Here is a 17,968-nt window from a genome sequence, read left to right as displayed (position 1 = left end):
TGACAGTATAACATAAAAATAGAGAACATAGTGAAATAATGAATGTAAATGATTACAGCAATACACAGAGGATATACCAAAAGAAATAAAAATAAAAGAATACAATGTAACAGAATGCAATAGCGGTACAATACACTTGATCACGTGGTATTGTGGGAAAAACATGCAATAAGGCTAATTATACGATTATGAGGAATAAAAATAACATATTTAGCCTGCATAAAAGTTAACGAATAAGATACTATACAATATACAATATTACAATACAATACAATACAAAAAGAAAAAAAAATTAACATATTTAACCTGTACTAAAAGCCAACTGATATAAGATACTATACAATACTATACAATACCACAATACAATACGATACAGTAGATACAATACCACAATATAATACGATACAGTAGATGCTATACAATACTATACAATGAAAATACAAAATACATTCAGTGTTGGTGACACAAAAATACATTTAAAATTGTCATGACACTAGTGATGAAAATACAAAATACATTCAGTGTTGGTGACACAAAAATACATTTAAAATTGTCATGATACCAGTGATCCTAATGCAGCAAATAAATTGATGCAGTTACCTGCATAAAAGATAACTTATATAAGATACCATACAATACTATACAATACTACAATACAATACAAAAAGCTAATTAAACGATTATAATGAATAAAAATTAACATATTTAACCTGTATAAAGCCAACTGATATAAGGTACTATACAATACAAAACAATACCATAATACGATACGATACAGTAGATACTATACAATACTATACAATAGAAATATAAAATACATTCAGTGTTGGTAACACAAATATACATTTAAAATTATCATGACACTTGTGATCCTTATGCAGCAAATAAATTGATGCAGACAGTTAAATGTGTTACTATACATTTGCAAAGGATGAAATATAGACTTAAGTATGCCACAAATTATGAACATATATTATACCGTGAAAAACACAAAATACATTCAATGTTGGTATAAATACAATGGATATATTTAAAACAATGGATAATGGTTGGATATATTATACAATGAAAATCTCTAGCGACCCCAATACATTCAGTGTTATACATGGCTGTATGCAAGACCACCAGTTGTTTATGTACCGTTGACCCGAAAACACAGAGGTGCCCGTTTATGTTGGGCAAGAGCACACGTCTCCTGGACCAGCCAACAATGGGCTTCTGTTCTCTTCACATACGAGTCCAGGTTGGCATTGGAGAGAGATCCAGGTCGTAAGTTGATCAGGAGGGAACAACGCACCAGATGCAACAGATCCAACATTGTGGAAAGACACAATTATAGAGGTGGTGGAATAATGGTTGGACTGGAATCTATCTGGGTAGTCACACTCACCTGCATGTGTTCCATGGAAGAACTTTGACAGGTGTGAGACATCGAGACGAGATCCTTGATCAGTAAGTCCGCCCATATGCCTCTGCTATTGATTCTAGATTTCTTCTGATGCACGACCGCACCGAGCTGAGGTTGCTGAAGAATATCTTGAGGGTCACGGTATGGAACGGATCGAATGGCCAGCTCAATCCTTAGGCCTGAATCCAATATAATATCTTTGGAATTACCTTGGGAGACAGGTTGCTGCTTAAATCCTCCTTTAAGGTCGTTAAATGACCTTGAACAAGGATTACTTTGTGTTTGATCGTTGCTTCCCATTTAACTGACCGACAACTTAATTGACGTCATGGAACGTCGCTGCCGCCAATGTACTGCAGCTAAGGATGGACACATTCCTTATTAGAACCCATTTTGGTAATGTTACCACCCCATTTTTCCTCAAAAGCTGTGATATACTGTTTCTCCAAGATTGGATTTCTCTGCAAGGAGCGCAATTTTTTGTTGTAATTCATGTTTGTTTTGAACTTTAGAAACATTCCATGTCGCATTTAATAAAGAATTGTTCAGTGAACATGTTTCTTATTTTTATGTTGCTTCATTCTCAAATTAGACACCAAAAAACATCTGTTCCTTAACTTTTGGAAGAGAGTGTATCTTCAATGGGATTTAGATCTGGAGAACGTGTTGGTCATACGTTGAATATTCTCGCTCTCTAGACACTCCTTGGACAGAGACTGTTCGAAGATATGTCGCTTTGTTGTCTATGAAAGCAAACATATTACCGACAGCACCCCCACGGAACATGCGGAAACGAGGCAGCAGAATATCATTAATGTACCGTTGGCCAGTCATAATCCCAATTGCAACCACATATATGGGCGTGCGGCCAATTGAGAGTGCCGGCAAGTACCATGATACTACATCTCGGATACTGGTGCTATCTTCGATATTTTCTGGATGATAAGCAGTACCACTCTCACGCCAGATCAATTGGATTCTATAATCCGGTATAATGCGATATTATTGCAAATGCTCGGCACGTTGCTGTCTGGAAAATGGAATGCACACAAGAGGAGGGAGGGCGTATAGTCTTCCTTGATGCAAACGTCTGGCTAAAATTTTTCGGTAGATTTGCTTGTAAATAGTCTTGAGACGTAGTTTGGAAAATCTGCCTGTTGACTGGAAGAAATTTATTTATGATGCTAATAGCCTTACTGCGAACACTGTTGCCGTGATCATGCCAAGTAAGATTTTGATAGAGGATAATACCCAGGTATTTTGCTCAAGTAACAATGGGAACTATTTCGTTGAAACAAAGGTGAATACGCATCAGATCCTTTATATCTTTTATCAGCGCATCACGTGATGAAACAACTTTCCGGAATTTGCATTAGTGTAACCCGCATTTATGCTAATTTCCTGCCTTCATATTATGGTTGCTGCCGCTGCTACTGTCATCTGTCCTTAGCAATTGTCCATCAGTACAATATGCTCATCAGCTGCGGTATTATAATCATACAATATATTATAATTTTAGATTTGTAATTATAACATACTTTATAGATTTTATTTACTATTTAGATCCATATATAGTAAATGATGATAGTATGCATAATACTATATGCAATAGAATTCATCTGGAAAATATATTTATATCTATTAGACAAGAAATAAATTCCTTACACTTTTATAACATCCATCTAAATTGAATAAAAGTGCTCAAATTTTATGCAAAACAAATGACTACATTTTTACAATTCGTAGAATTTGGACGTGTTCATTAAATTTTCAATTCTGCAGTCGAAAAAGAAATGAGTATTGCTTAGGAAAGTTTCCTTGTTTCTTTATCTAAGAAATTTTTCAGATTTTTTCATGTCGTGGTTTATAAAAGCTAATGAGGCAAGCTTTGAATCAACATTTACAAAGCCTTTTTGTTTTTAGATGCTTCTCGATGTGCTTCTCAACTTGGCTTGATTTATATTTGCTTAACAGAAATTCCATGACATGAGATATTTCACGTTGATGCTCGCTGTGTGAATAAGATTAAAAAAAATTCTTATTATCTTGGTGGTTTAAAAAAATAGCATTGGTTTGGAATGGATTTGTATACTTACGCTAAAGCCTTGTCAGTCCCCCTGTCTAAAGAAAAGGATACATTAAAAGAGAACCCTCTAAAGAAAGTTGACTTGTATATGCAACCAATTCATTCACCGGGCTTTCAACTATGTTCGAACTACCAGTATTCAGAGGTTTTATCCGTTCGGTCGCTGATGAGCTTTCATAACTTTGTTTTTGTGCTAATATTTTAAAAGGAAATAAGTAAAGGTACTAAATAAACTGATTGAGGTGATGACTACTCAGCAGTTATTAAAGGAATGGAATGATTAGCAGAAAATTCATCTTCATTTCATTGCAATTTTCAGCGTTTTCGACAATATGCATTCCTATACAGGTTATAGATTAGGTTATCTGATTGCAACAAAGCACGCAAGAGCTATTTTCTAAAAGGATAGATGCCTTTGTGGGCAATTTTCCAATGAAAATTGGCTCGCATTCCCGTTACGCATGAGGAAATCCATGAATACCTAACTAATACGACCAACTCGTTTGCCTGGGCTCGAAACCAGGAAATATTCAACAGCCTTGGGTACTTGGGAGGACATATGCATGCGAAAACTGGTTAATTATGATAACATTTTAAAACCCTCTTTTGAAAATCAGAAAGTAGATTTCTAAACATATCATGTCAGTGTAAAGACTCATATTCATTTATACATGCATTTTCAATTTAAAACAATTCTTCGTGGAATCTCCTTTTATTTCAATTACTTTTAGATTGCTTTTAGTTTCAACATGTTCTTGATCATTTAAGTGTCAAAATTTCAAATATATCATCGGTTGGTGCTATATCCACAGAGAAGGCAAATTAATCCAAAAGATATTAAAATAGTTCTCTAGTTGCTTAGAGAACATTCCTAGAGCAAAGTATATATAGTGTTCTGAATGAGCATTCTGAAATGCACCAAATATTGAGAATAGATGTAAATATTATTCTGGAGCTAATCTGGTATCAAGCTATCGAACGAAAATCGTTGAATAAATAGATTTTTGACATCAAACTCATTGAATCCTTCCTTTAGTATTCTATACTATATTTCAATGGTAGCGATGTGTGAGGACTGGTGGCAAATATTTCCTCTTTTACTCCTCTTTGAACCACGAAGCATGTTAAGTTTAATCTAGCAGAACACAATATGCGGACATAATGAAGAGACCCGCCCTGATATTTGTAAAATCCAGATAATTTATCCGTAAGCTAAATAGGTATTTAATTGTTACATTTGACAGAATCATGTTTCTTTTTACCGTTTTCGTAATTTTTTCTTATAACTTATACCTTGACAAAATAAAAATTAAAATTAAAAAAAAAAAAAAAATTTCCAACGAAGCAAAATGTAAAATGCGTCAGAATTAGCGATAAAGTTACATTTATTTTCTTGAACACACATTCCATTTCTATTCCAACTAGAATAAAGCGGTAAAGTTAATTTTTATGTAATCTCTAGAATCACGCTAAACTTTTCTTATTTTCAGCCAATTATAATAAATTAGTAGTAATTTCATTCTTTTCATCAATTAGTTACAAAATTTTTATGTAACATTCGCGGTTTTTTTCCCACTAATTTGCATGACTCTTATGTTGGGAGGTCGACAAACTAAGAAATGCTCTATTTGTCATCACTGCTTGTCAAAACATTCCAAGTTTCGTTTCTGCTGCCAAAAATATTCAAAACTGGTCTTCCATTGACGAATTTGATTCATTGTGAGGCGATTCATACCTGCATATTTTCCAAATATTATTCCTTTCTATTTATCATTATTATTTCTTATTTAAAACTTTGTTGAATTTACTTCTGTTGTTGTCATGCAGGCATGTGCTTCTTTTTCGTCATTTCTATTGTCTCAGCTGAGGAAAAAGATTTTTTTTAAGCTTCGAAACTAAAATCCTGCCAATTTACTTTTGCTATATATAATTCATGTTGATTATTAGTAGTTATTTTAACATGTAGTTCTTAGTCGTGTTCGCTTGTTATGCAAAATTATTTTTCTTTTTGCTGTGCTAAAATTAACCAAGAAATAACTTTTTATTTGCGTAAACAAAAATATTTTCCTCAACTAAAATTTAAAATGATAATATTCTTATTGATTAGAAGTAAGAAAATTATTCGTGGAAAAATCCGTAAAATGAACAAAGGGCAGTAATTACAATATTTGGTTGCTTTTCTATGGATAATATATTTGACGAGCATATCAACCCAATAAATATTCATACAAAAAAATTTTTTAATTTTTCAAAAATGTATTTTGTGCGCTGTATTATATTTTTATATTTTCAAGCCATGAAAATGTTAAAAATACGTAAATAAATTAATAACAAGATTTAATTTTACTTGAATTGAAAAAAAAATTCGTATAATTAAAATCCTGCAACCTGAAACCCGATAACTGGAGTTCGATTGTACTTGTAATGGTGTACGTGTAAGATAAAAAAATGTGAATATAAACAAATGTGAAACAAATATAAAAAGTAAAGATAATTACAAATTACCCTTGACCTTTCTCAAACCTAACTAAAAGGTAGTCCAAGAAAGCAGTTGCTCCCTGACGCAGACAGTTTCTTGTTGCTTATAAAAAGAGAAAAAAAAAATCTGAAAGCTTTCAGATTTTATATGACGTCATATAATTTTATATGATAGATTTTATATGATGAATCATATAAAATTTATATGATTTTATATGACAAAGGGGCGATTTTTCATTTACACATGCATACACTTTTCGAGAGTATTTGGGCTAACGCTTCTTTGAACTGAAAATATTTAAAAACAGCACATCTTTAGAATTTCTGATGGACAGTTTCGCGCACTGGAGATCATATTTTATTAATGGTCTCGCTCTGAACCACTGCTCGCTGTGAAATGTTTGAGTTTCTTAATCAAAAATTCGTTAACATTTGAAAAATATGAAATCAATAATAAGCTAAGATTTCGAATTTGCTTTATTAAGCAAATTCGAAATTTAAGATTCGGGTTGCTCGGTGCCCATCTTCGGGTGAGAGACTACGTTATTTAAAATTTGATGCACCTAAATATCACAGTTTTTTCACAATGCGAGATACATACATATATTCGCGCAGTTTACTTATTATTTAATATCTTTAAATGTAATATAGGACGGATAATACTTGGTGGCTACAATTTCAAAAGGGATAGTAACCGTTTATAGTTATTCGACGCAAAATACCGTTTACAGATTAATAGCTCTTCTGGGTTAAAGCCCCTTAGGGATTAATAAAAAGTTATTATAAGCATAACCTGGTTATATTCTAATTCTGAAAAGCCAAAGAATGTTGCAAAATTTTGTGAACTGTACATGAACAAAATCCTTTCATCTTCAAATGAACCAATGATATTTTTAGAAAAATGTGAAATAATTCAAATATTAACTCACGATTCATTCTTAAATATCCATACAAATCGAAAATATTTTCGCTGGTATGGCAACATTTTTCCCCTTTCTTTACCCTATCATTTGTTCGAAAGTAATCCCTTTTACATTTCTACATCCTAAACAATTTCACAAAACCTCTATTTACAATAACAAAGGAAGTGAAATGCCGTCTGTTTCATAATAAGCTTACGGCCTACGCATTTTTGAATGCTCTTTCTGCCAAAAGGTGAAATAAAATAGAGGACGTAAAAGACAAAGAGCATTTGTCAACAATTCATCACGGCAGAAATGTGTCCACTAAGATAAAGCATTGAGTTCAGCTGATGATGCGCGTGAATTGAAACATGTTTCTTTCAGCAAGAAAGTGATTTAATGAAAAATGTCTACTTCAATTTTATTTCGGTCTTCCCGTTTAGAAAAGGAAAAGGAATACAAAATATAATGTATTTGTAACAGAAAGACTAGAAAGGCTAGACAGAAAACAATAGATTAAAATTTAATAAAAGAACACATTTCATAATTTTTAATTATGAATACGGGGAAAATTTGCGAATGCGGCTAATTCAATCATCGTGATAACTCTTCTTTCTTACTACAAGACATATCAGTAACAAAAATTTAAAGGTCAACTCTTCTTCTTACCGAGTTTCAGAGATGCGATTGGTAGATTAAAGTAAAATATAACTGATTCGTCACCTAATTGAGTAAATTTCTACCCGTAAACGTCCCACAAACGGGCGAGATATCAAAACCGCTGAACTGCAGTAGTTCGATCTGGGCTTGAATGCAGGCACATGAGTTGGTTACATGAACATGTTGTAATATCCATGCGTAACATGAACAATAGTTAGTTTATTTAGAAAGGTTTCATGAATGCATCCCTTCTCACAAACCAGATTGGCCTCAAGTGCTTTGCCGTTATCTAGCTGAGGAAGTGCAAATAAAATGATCTCATAGAAAGACAGCCCAAACATCTAGTCGAAATATTTATATATCTGAATATGGTAAAGCACACGAGGACTATTGCCTATAGGAAGGATACCTTTGGAGGGCTTTTTAGAATAATATGTTTGTTATTACATTATACTTAAAGAAAACTATGAAATTGCTCATGGCCCAGGTCGATTCAATTCGAAACCTGGGTCAAACTACCCATGTTCTGCAGTCTTAAATAAGCGGCCATTCGGGGTGGACGTCAAACTAAAATATTTTACTGACGTCAAACTAAATACGTCAAACGTCGTCAAACTAAAATATTTTACTACTTCCACGAATGCATCCCTTCTCACAAACCAGATTGGCCTCAAGTGCTTTGCCGTTATCTAGCAGATGAAGTGCAAATAAAATGATCCCATAGAAAGACCCAAACATCTCGTCGAAATATTTATTTATCTGAATATGGTAAAGCACACAAGGACTATTGCCTATAGGAAGGATACCTTTGGAGGGCTTTTTAGAATAATATGTTTGTTATTACATTACACTTAAAGACAACTATGAAATTGCTCATGGATCTCCCAGTTCGATTCAATTCGAAACCTGGGTCAAACTACCCATGTTCTGCAGTCTTAAATAAGCGGCTATTCGGGGTGGACATCAAACTAAAATATGGGGAGTGTAAAGGTACCTTCAAGTTCAACAAATGAAAGGATAAAGAAAAGGTAAGAAAGAACTGCGAGTTCAAAAGTAAAAGATCCTAGCTTTGTTTTGTTTTTTTTTTTAACTAAAAGCTGTATAAAGCATTTTTCGTTAGGTTTCGTTTTTCTATTGAAGCAAAGACTTATACCATAACAATTTAACACTTCTTAGTAAGATTCTTTTTAATAAGTGCTTTATCTCAATTAAACTAATTTACTTTCAGATTTTACTGTGACAATGTTTCACCCAAATGACTGCCGTTAATTAGAAGACAAACATCAGAAATATAAAATGTAAATCTTAGGTTATCCTTAGAGAACCTTAGAATATTGAATGAATTGATTATCAAGGGGTAAATAAAGCGTAATTAAAAAGAGTATCAAGGCGTTTTCAATTAAAATTAACAAACTATAACGCATCTCGCTTTCAAATCTTACTGTTTTCTAGACGTTTAATTCCTATTACCGTATTTACGTACAGGGAAAGGAATATAAAAACTGCCAAATGAGAAACAAATGCAGTAATCTAATAGACTAATTTGGTTTGAGAAACATAGTATCGGCTTCAAGACAAGGCCACTGATATTTTTCGCAACTTACATTTGTTTTCTGCTTTATTACTTCCTTAGTAAGTATTGTAATCGCAAAAATTTTCGGGTATCATATTTTATAGAAAAATCAATTTGACCGCTATCGAATGAAATTTAAAGATGTTTTTACGTGACATCTGTACGTAAGCACAGAATAAAGGACTCTTCTTTGTAAAACGGATTGCAATAAGGATTTAAAATGGATTCAGAAAAGATTTTTTTCTGCGATGTCTGTACGTACGTATATACGTATATATGTTATGTATGTATCTATCTCGTATAACTCAAACGCAAGTGGCCTCCGAACGTTCCAATTTTGAATATAGGACTGACGTAACATGTAGTTGCGCAGCCCTCGCACTAAAAGTGTATACATATATTGTTACGAAATGCGCAGGAGCGGTAAGATGGGTTCCCCGCAAAGCAGTTTTAGGGTTGCCATAAAATGGCAAGCAAACGCAGGGTTTCCACATTTGGCGAGAAATCGACCATTTGGTGACAAAATTGGCGATATGCCATGGACGGATGGAGAGCCTTCTGGAACGAATTCTTACCTGTTTAGCCCAGAATGTTCTCGAACACAAGCCAAAAGCTATATAAACCCTACTAGCTCGCAGTCGCCTAGAGGGCGAGATAGTTAGTATCGAGTCGGTGTCTCGTCTAGGGAGTCAATCCCTGAGAAGTCGATCGACTTAACAGCCGGGCAGCGAGTGCCGAGTGGGTCGTCGAGTTCACCGAAGGAGTCTCTTAGTGTATCGCGGTTAGTGCATCGTCGGGAGAGCGTGTTGAGCTCCGGGAACGACTGAACCGAAGAGTCGGGAGCCGTGCTCTGTGTGTCGTCGAGTGCATTGCGAGTTGTAGCGTGGAGAGTCTAGAGAGTACGTGGAGATCCGAGAACGACCGAGCAGAGTCGGAAGCTATATTCTGATACTTTGCAGTGAAGCTGTCTCCACCGTGATAGCCTGATAACCTGGAGCCTGTGTCGCTGATCGTGTCAGCGTGTTTATAGTAGTTCATCGACGACTGTAAAAACGTGTTTTGGAGATATCCTGACAATACTGGCCAATAAAGTGTGTTTCGATACTTCATCAAGTAGTATTGTCATTATTCACTTCAAATCCTCACGAACCACGTAGGAACATGAAGGAAGAAAATAACGTAATAACTGGTGTCAGAAGAAAAACGTAACAATATATATATATATATATATATATATATATATATATATATATCGCACTCTGTTACTCGGCTCTACGATCTTAGTAATTTGTATTCTTATATGTTGGTAAATTATGCATTTTTTATTTTAAAATTATTGAATTATGCTGTTCTTATCATGCGGTTATGATTTTTAGCCTTTAGTTCATCTGCTTGCAAAAGTTGTGGAATTATCAACAATTTAAAAGTTGTTCAAGTGCTGCTAAGCCTAATTTTTTTTACCATAGCAGCCATATTTGTTTACATTTGAAACTGAGCAGAATAGTGATTTAAGTCAGTTTCTGTACCTTCAGTGTCTTTTTGACGAATGGGACCGAAACTAAACTTTTAGTTTTTTGCACCGAAAAATCTGCCTCCTTGCCCGCTGGCCGAATTGCTTGTTTTTGCGTAAAAACCCTAACTTTAATTGCAAAAAATAATTTTTTAAAATTGTTTTAACTGTATTTGGTGTTTTCAATTTTTAATAAAGATATTTTGAGGTTTACGTATTTATTGCCTTCCTGCGAAATAAGAGCTGAATTAAATGAAGGAGAATGTATCGCTAATGAAATTTGAGGAAATAAGTGAAATTCAGCAAAAAATGCGTGTAATTTATTCCGTGCAGAGAGTCACGTGACATTTTTTTTCATTGCTTTACACGATGATAAAATTGCACTGCACAATGAGATGTGAGGATATGCAAACGGTACGAGAATAAACAACGAGTTTCAAAATTTATTTTTCAGAAGTCATTGTTCGATTTTTCTAAAATCAACAGTACTTAAACAAGCTTTCGCCGAATCAGTGGTTTTGCATATGTGAGCGACATTAACGTTGAAGTGAGGCTATGAAATATATCCTCACTTCAGCGGTAATATTATGAAGACGATGAAAGTTTGCAAATGCTGCTAATTCAATTATCGTGATGAATTTTCCTTTTAACTGCAAGAATTATATCATTACCGTTGAAGTGAGGATATGAAATGTATCCTCACTTCAACGGTAATGAAACTATATAATTGCTTAATGATTTTGATTATAATATTTTTATAAAGCAAATACTTTTTTTATTATTTTCAGTGATGCATGTTCTCTACAGGTACAAATATTATGTACATAAGTATTCATTAGAAAGAAAGTAATTTTGAGTTTTATTTTTAATTGTGCATTATCTAATTCCAGTTCTTTATGCATTCACATTTGACCTAGAAGTAACTCACAATTATAAATGCTATTTAACTTGTTTACATTTTTTTTCTTTTCTTTATAGGACACCAGAACACACATAGTTGGAGAACTGTATGAAACTGAAGTTTCTTACGTAGAATCATTACAAATCATAATCAAGGTATGTTTAATTTTCGGTTGAATGTAGATATGTGCTAAAGCAGTGTTTCTTAAACTGTGGGTCGCCAAACATTTTAGCAGTTTTCATATTTATTTTTTGTAATCATTTTACAATTACCAAATATTTTTACACAATGTATCTGAAAATATATAAAAAGAAGACAGAAGACCATCAATAGAGCAACCATACCAAGAAAAAAACGAAAACGTTTCGACGCATTTTCTTTTTATAATATAAACGTTCAGTTTCCTTTGCCTTGCACGTGATGCTGTCATTTTGTCTGTTACTTATTTAAAATTCTCACATTGTTCTATGTCTTAAAATTAGAAATTAAAGTTAATGACCTAAAACTGCAATAGTATATTACAGTACAAGTGAAAACGTTGGCAGTTTCAATCACGTGTGTGTCGGATTTGCGCAATACTTATGGGGGTCCCACAAAATGTTTGTAAACATTATGGGGTCCTAGGAGTCGCGAAAAAATCTCAGTGATAAAAAGGGGTTGCGACTGAAAAGAGTTTAAGAAACCCTGTGCTAAAGCATGTAACTACATCCACCTCACTGTAAAGAAACTATGCAAAAACTGCTTTAACAGAGAGATTTAATTTTGTCTGAAATTTGTTAAAATAAGGAAAATTTGAGACATTTTATGTTAATTTCAGCTTTGTACAATTAAAAAACGTACATTATTATCGATATTGCTCGTATGGCAGAATGTGTTCCAGAATGTGACAAGGATAATATAAGAGAAAATTTTGTACTTATAGTAAGAAAAAAAATTGTATAAAGGGAACAAAATCGTTTATCTCCCCCTTAGAATTTTACCACAAAATCTGCCTAATTTTGCTCAAAATTATAAGCAAATATAGCATATAAAAATAGAAAATAACATTTTTATTTTATTTTTCTCCGGAAAATTTCTCTGCCTTAAGTTTGTTGCTTTTCATGTCATAAATAAATTTACAATCGCATTTCTTGAAGGAGAACGTAATTTACCTTTATTTTATACTTTTTTGGCATTTTATTTTTCAAATTTACCAGATTTAGTATTTAATAGTTTTGAGGCATACAATTTTGAAAATGTTTTAATATTAATGTGTGAGAAACGTGCACACAATTGTGAAAAATAGAGATGAAAATTGGAAAATCATGTACATTTTCGTCATAGTATAATTAATAGATTTGGTCTTATTGGTCATTGATGATATTTTAAATACAAGTTCTCAAACCATGCATTTCCGTTAGCTTTTTTAACCCTAGTTAGATAGTTTTAGAAACTTAGTTAGATAGTTTAGTTATATTTTGCTTTCCCTATCCGTTAGATAGTTTTTAGAACGGAATGGGAAATCTGTGGTGTACTATCCTAAAATGGGCATTTTGAAACCGATTCAAGTCTTGCTGTGATATTTTACGATTTTGATTAACCAAGTGAAATTACTTCAAACAAAATAATTTGGAAAGAAACAAAATTCAATTAGAAAACATTTCCTAAAAATTCTTTGATGAGGTCCAATTACATAAAATTTATAATTAAATTAAAACTGATTTCTTATAAAACATTGCTTTTTTTACAATGCGTTTCTAGTTCATCATGAATACTGCTTTTGTTATAAAAAATGAATAATCAAACTCCTGTGTTAGTTCCTAATCATTCTTTCTAAAATGAGTTTATGAGCTGTCATCTACCGTATGTTTAGTTCAAATGCCACTAAATACCTTTTTCTTTTACAAAAATTTCTGGAGGCAAGAAATATAAAAATCCAAGTATGCAATGTTGCTGATATTTGAATTACGTATCTTCCACTTGGTAGCTGCATGTGCTCAGGAATTCAAGTCTTCTCTTCGCGAAGTGCTTTTGTGTCTGACAGTGTGTTCCTTCTTGTCGGCTACATTTTCTAGTCCGGCTTAACTTCAGTGCCTGTCCTTAATTTATGGTAACCAATATGGACTTACAAACAACAACTATGGAAGCAGACAGGAATAATGTTTTCATTTTATAAATTATTTCTATAATACATTCTTAGTAATGTTTATTGACCAAGCAGTTATAAGTAAAACAAAATAGTTTGTATTCACTAGGTGCTGTTTTCATAATATCAAAGTTTATGGTGTTATTGTATTGGAAGGTATAACAGAGCTCCATTTTCTCAGTATTTTTATATCGAATACTTTTCTTTTCTGGATAGGAATACAAACACAAATTGATTAGAAGTTATATTCTAGTAAGAAACACATCTCCCTGCAGAAATATTTATTGAACGAATTACTGATAATATAGATCTTTATATGAAATCTCTCTTCCTTTGAAGACTGCTTCGTACATGTTTATTCAGTACTATAAATCTAATTTTTCAATTCGCCTTCGGCATGAATTTCTGTTGATTGGTGCATAAATAATGAATGAAGATCTGAATTCTTCAGTAATTAGTCCCTTTAATCCGATTTAAAAGGTTTGCAGATTCTTGCAAATTACCTGTTCCGAGTACCATGAACCAATCTAATAATCCCTTTCTGATTTCAATCACTCAGTGGTAGAATGTAATGCCTTGTAGAATGCAATGAGAAATGCATCTCAAAAGTCGTGATTAATTAATCATCAAGTCGTTTAAGGACAAAATTCAGAACTGCAGAACTGCAAGCTGTAATAGGTTTTCCCATGTTCTCTCTTAGTGAATAAATATGAATACATTAAAAGAGTATACAGACAGCTTCTTATTTATAAATTTTGAGAGCAGCTATAATAAAGGTTAATATGAGTTGAATTTCACCTGATTTAAAAAATCAAGAAAAATTCATATAATTCTCTTTAGGATGCTTATTCTTAATTTTTATCAACACTGGGATTTGAGTTGCGTAACATTTTGAGCTTGTTAACTCTTGTGACAATATTTGCGCAGAACAGAAAGTTATACAAATTTATTAGCATTAGGTATGGTTTTATAGATGGAGTTAATTCTTAACCGGAAAGAGTCTCGCCATGTAGCCGTTATATCTTACGGAAAATTGCGGCTTGACATGTTTTTGAAAAGCTAAAGCTTAATTAGTCGCTGTTCCATTTGTAAGTGCTTTAGTTGCTTAGAGCTTTTGCATCTGTGGAATTAAATCTTCCACTGCGCATTGACAGACTCCAAACGACACAGCACGTAAAAAAAATGTGGAACAATTATAAAACCTGTACAAGTATCACCCTAATAGCAGCGATGGGGCAAGATATATGTCAGCCACGCTAAATTAAAATAATCACTAAGCTGTCAACTCATAACGGATTTTATTTTACTTTATTTTATTTTTCACTTTATTCCATTTATTGTTTTTTCTACAATCTTCTGAACTATCTCAGCAACAACAATGCTTATATCAGCGGAACATTATTAACTAATAAACTTATGAGCATTGTAAAAACTATTGCAAATTTTACGTCATGAATTAACTCTTATGTAATATAGAATAAATGACAAAGCATCAATGTTTTCTACTTTATACTTATTTATTTTTATTTATTCTTTCTTTTTAAATTTCTTTACATGTAAACTTCTATGTTGTATTTTTGTTTTCATGTATATGTTGTGTGTTATGTGATTGTGTATATATTGTACGTTCATATTGCATGATTAGTTTTATGGGATACGTATATATGTTACTGTAGAATTTGGAAAATGTAATAGAATATTGGACCAAATGGTGATAGAAATTTGGAAAAGTGAATGCTAAAGGTAAAAACTATTTAAATTCTTAAATCGTCAATTAAGATTAAGATTACTGAGATTATGTTGTGTCCGCAGTAACCTATAGATACACACAAATGTGTTATCTATGATGGGAAATACGAGATCAAAGTAAACTTACCCCAAAAGACCATAACTCAAATATATCACAAGAAAATTAACTATTTTTATTTTTATTTTAGTTTCGCTACTTCAGAATAAGCACTAAGGTATAATGAAGAAGGTATTTGCCATACAGACTAACGCAGATACTTATAAAAATTCACACCCAGAACATGTTACAAGTGACTTAACGAACATTACGAATCTCATCGTTACAGTAAGTCTTCTTCCATCTGTACAAAATGAAAGTTCTGGAGGAATTGGAAACATTAAAAATTAGTGCAGTCAATAAGCATATTCGGTAAATGATCGTATTTTTTTAATCGAAAGAAGAGGAGACACGTGTGCATGGAGATTACTCGCGATGCGAAGACATTTTAATAGACAAAGTAGCTGGACAGAAAATTATCAAATAGCAGCATTATTATACGAATCTGGAGAAATTTTTTTCTTGCGTTCTACCATCAAGCTGAATACCTCTCACAAACGTTCGCATGGTATTATCAGGCAGCATTCAAGGAAGAAGTAAAAAATGGCACGTCACGTTGGCAGGAGAGGAACAAGCCAGAAGGCCTACGCCTCCGAACTCCAGCAGCAGAAAAAGAGAGGGAGAAACCGGCTGTTGCATTCCTTTAGGCGTTGTCATCTTACGATTGCGATTAACAAACATGAAGCTTGAATAATTTGGAGGCTTGCCTACACAGTTACATTTCGTAATTCTATGAGCAGGTCAAAGATGCCATTCTGTACCACATATACCATTGCAACCAATGTCAAAACTATTAGCTATACCAAACTTATGCTCAAAATACATAAACTCCCTAAGCGGCACTCTAGTCACCTCTGAAAGAGTTCCTCTTGATAGAAGAGGTCATAACAACACTTCTATCCAGAAACATGTTTACTTATATTAGATATCCCTGCCTTTGCACTGGTGTGCCCATTCCGCACTCATATCTGAAAACTTCTCTCAAATGTGTACTAATGAAGCAGTGGCAAAACAACTGGGAGACAAGCACCACAGGCAGAAGACTGCATGATTTCCAACCAAAGGTTAACCACAATTTAAATAGCAGCTCTTCGCACCTCACACAGTATCTGACAGGGCATGGCCCATATATGTCCTATCTTCACAGATTTCGCCTAAGAGACAGTGACCAATGTATTTGTGACAGTACTGGTGACCCAGATCACTATCTGTTTGACTGCTCGCACACAGGGAATTCACATTTAAAAAGACCAACTACAATCAATATGCCGGCATGGTTCAAGAACACAATTAAGAATAAATATGCGCTCAGCCGCATTAGAGACTGCACTACCATTACTAAAAGCATTGCTGACAACCTGGAGTGACTTTTTTCCTTGGACACCGTGCCGTCAGCTGCCCGCTCTGTACTTTTGGGGGTTTTGCTGTTTTTAATTATATTTAATATTATGATTAATACAGAACTCATTAAATGTATTCCACAATTTTTAATGTATTTGGTCATCATCTGTACCTGATTATTATAGCACATCCTTGCAGTCCCCACCATGCACCTTCTTTCCATCTCCTGGTCCTTATTTCAATGTTCCTCGTTTCGTGGCCAATTCCCGGAGGACACAGTACTAAGCTCTTTATTTATATTTATCCATGTATTTATTTTTAATTCCATCGACGGGATCCAACAGGCTGAAAAGCACCTAAACCAGTGGGCCAGATATTCCGTCGATGGTGAAAAGAAAGTGATGGAGTCACTTTCTTTTCACTCTTTTCACCACTACTACTACTAATCTACTGGTGACGGAGGCAGATGTCCCTGCCTCCGTCACCAGTAAATTAGAGCTTGTGTAGATGACTAGTGCTTGGTTTTGAATTTAGAGCTTTATTATAAATCAATTGAATGATATTGACTACGGCAGAGATCCTCGTTTGCTAATAATTTAATTCATTTGACTCTAGCTTGGGTTTTGTGTTTACAATTAAAGAGTTGTTAAGGGCGAGAATTCATCAACAACTTAACTCTATTGAGTGTAGCTGTTGGGCTGAATGTTCCCTCATTATTCCAAGAAATATCGCATATAAAAACGTGTTTGTTTACAGAAAATCTTATGAATTGATTTAATCGACTTCATGCGGGGAGAAACTTTATAAATGGATTAAATGCTTTTACTATAGAAAGGATTTATGGATTTCGAGGGCGTCTGAAGAAGACAAGAAACAGAAATAGCCTGTGCAGCAGAATCTTTTCACTGAATGTAGAGATTTTGTGAGATTTCAAGGAAATGCATAAAGCTTTTCTAGAAAACCATAATCAATCAAAAATTACATTTTATCTGATTTTAAAATTAAATTCCCAGATTTCACTTCCTGCATCTGTTAGTATATAAAAAATAATATAGAGTCTATAAAATTGTAAATATGTCTGTTCGCATATATAAATCTTACACACATTCAGAATGAATTTTTAAATGTTTTTATTGAG

The 17,968-nt window shown here is 33.4% G+C and overlaps 1 protein-coding gene across 1 annotated transcript in view; it reads left to right on the top strand.

Moving 5' to 3' along the window:
- Nucleotides 1-17,968, top strand: part of LOC118183688 (rho guanine nucleotide exchange factor 17-like) — a 597,408-nt gene that overhangs the window by 337,587 nt on the left and 241,853 nt on the right. The window contains exon 2 of the mRNA XM_085818216.1: nt 11,596-11,673. Within this exon, the coding sequence (XP_085674342.1) occupies nt 11,596-11,673 (78 nt within the window). The remainder of the gene's footprint in view (nt 1-11,595; nt 11,674-17,968) is intronic.

The sequence above is a fragment of the Stegodyphus dumicola genome, chromosome 6, assembly GCF_044657685.1.
Source record: "Stegodyphus dumicola isolate Sdum_Otavi_A_Nest chromosome 6, ASM4465768v1".
Taxonomy (NCBI): domain Eukaryota; kingdom Metazoa; phylum Arthropoda; class Arachnida; order Araneae; family Eresidae; genus Stegodyphus; species Stegodyphus dumicola.
Note: the sequence above shows the minus strand (reverse complement) of the source record. Positions and strands in the feature narration are given on the sequence as shown.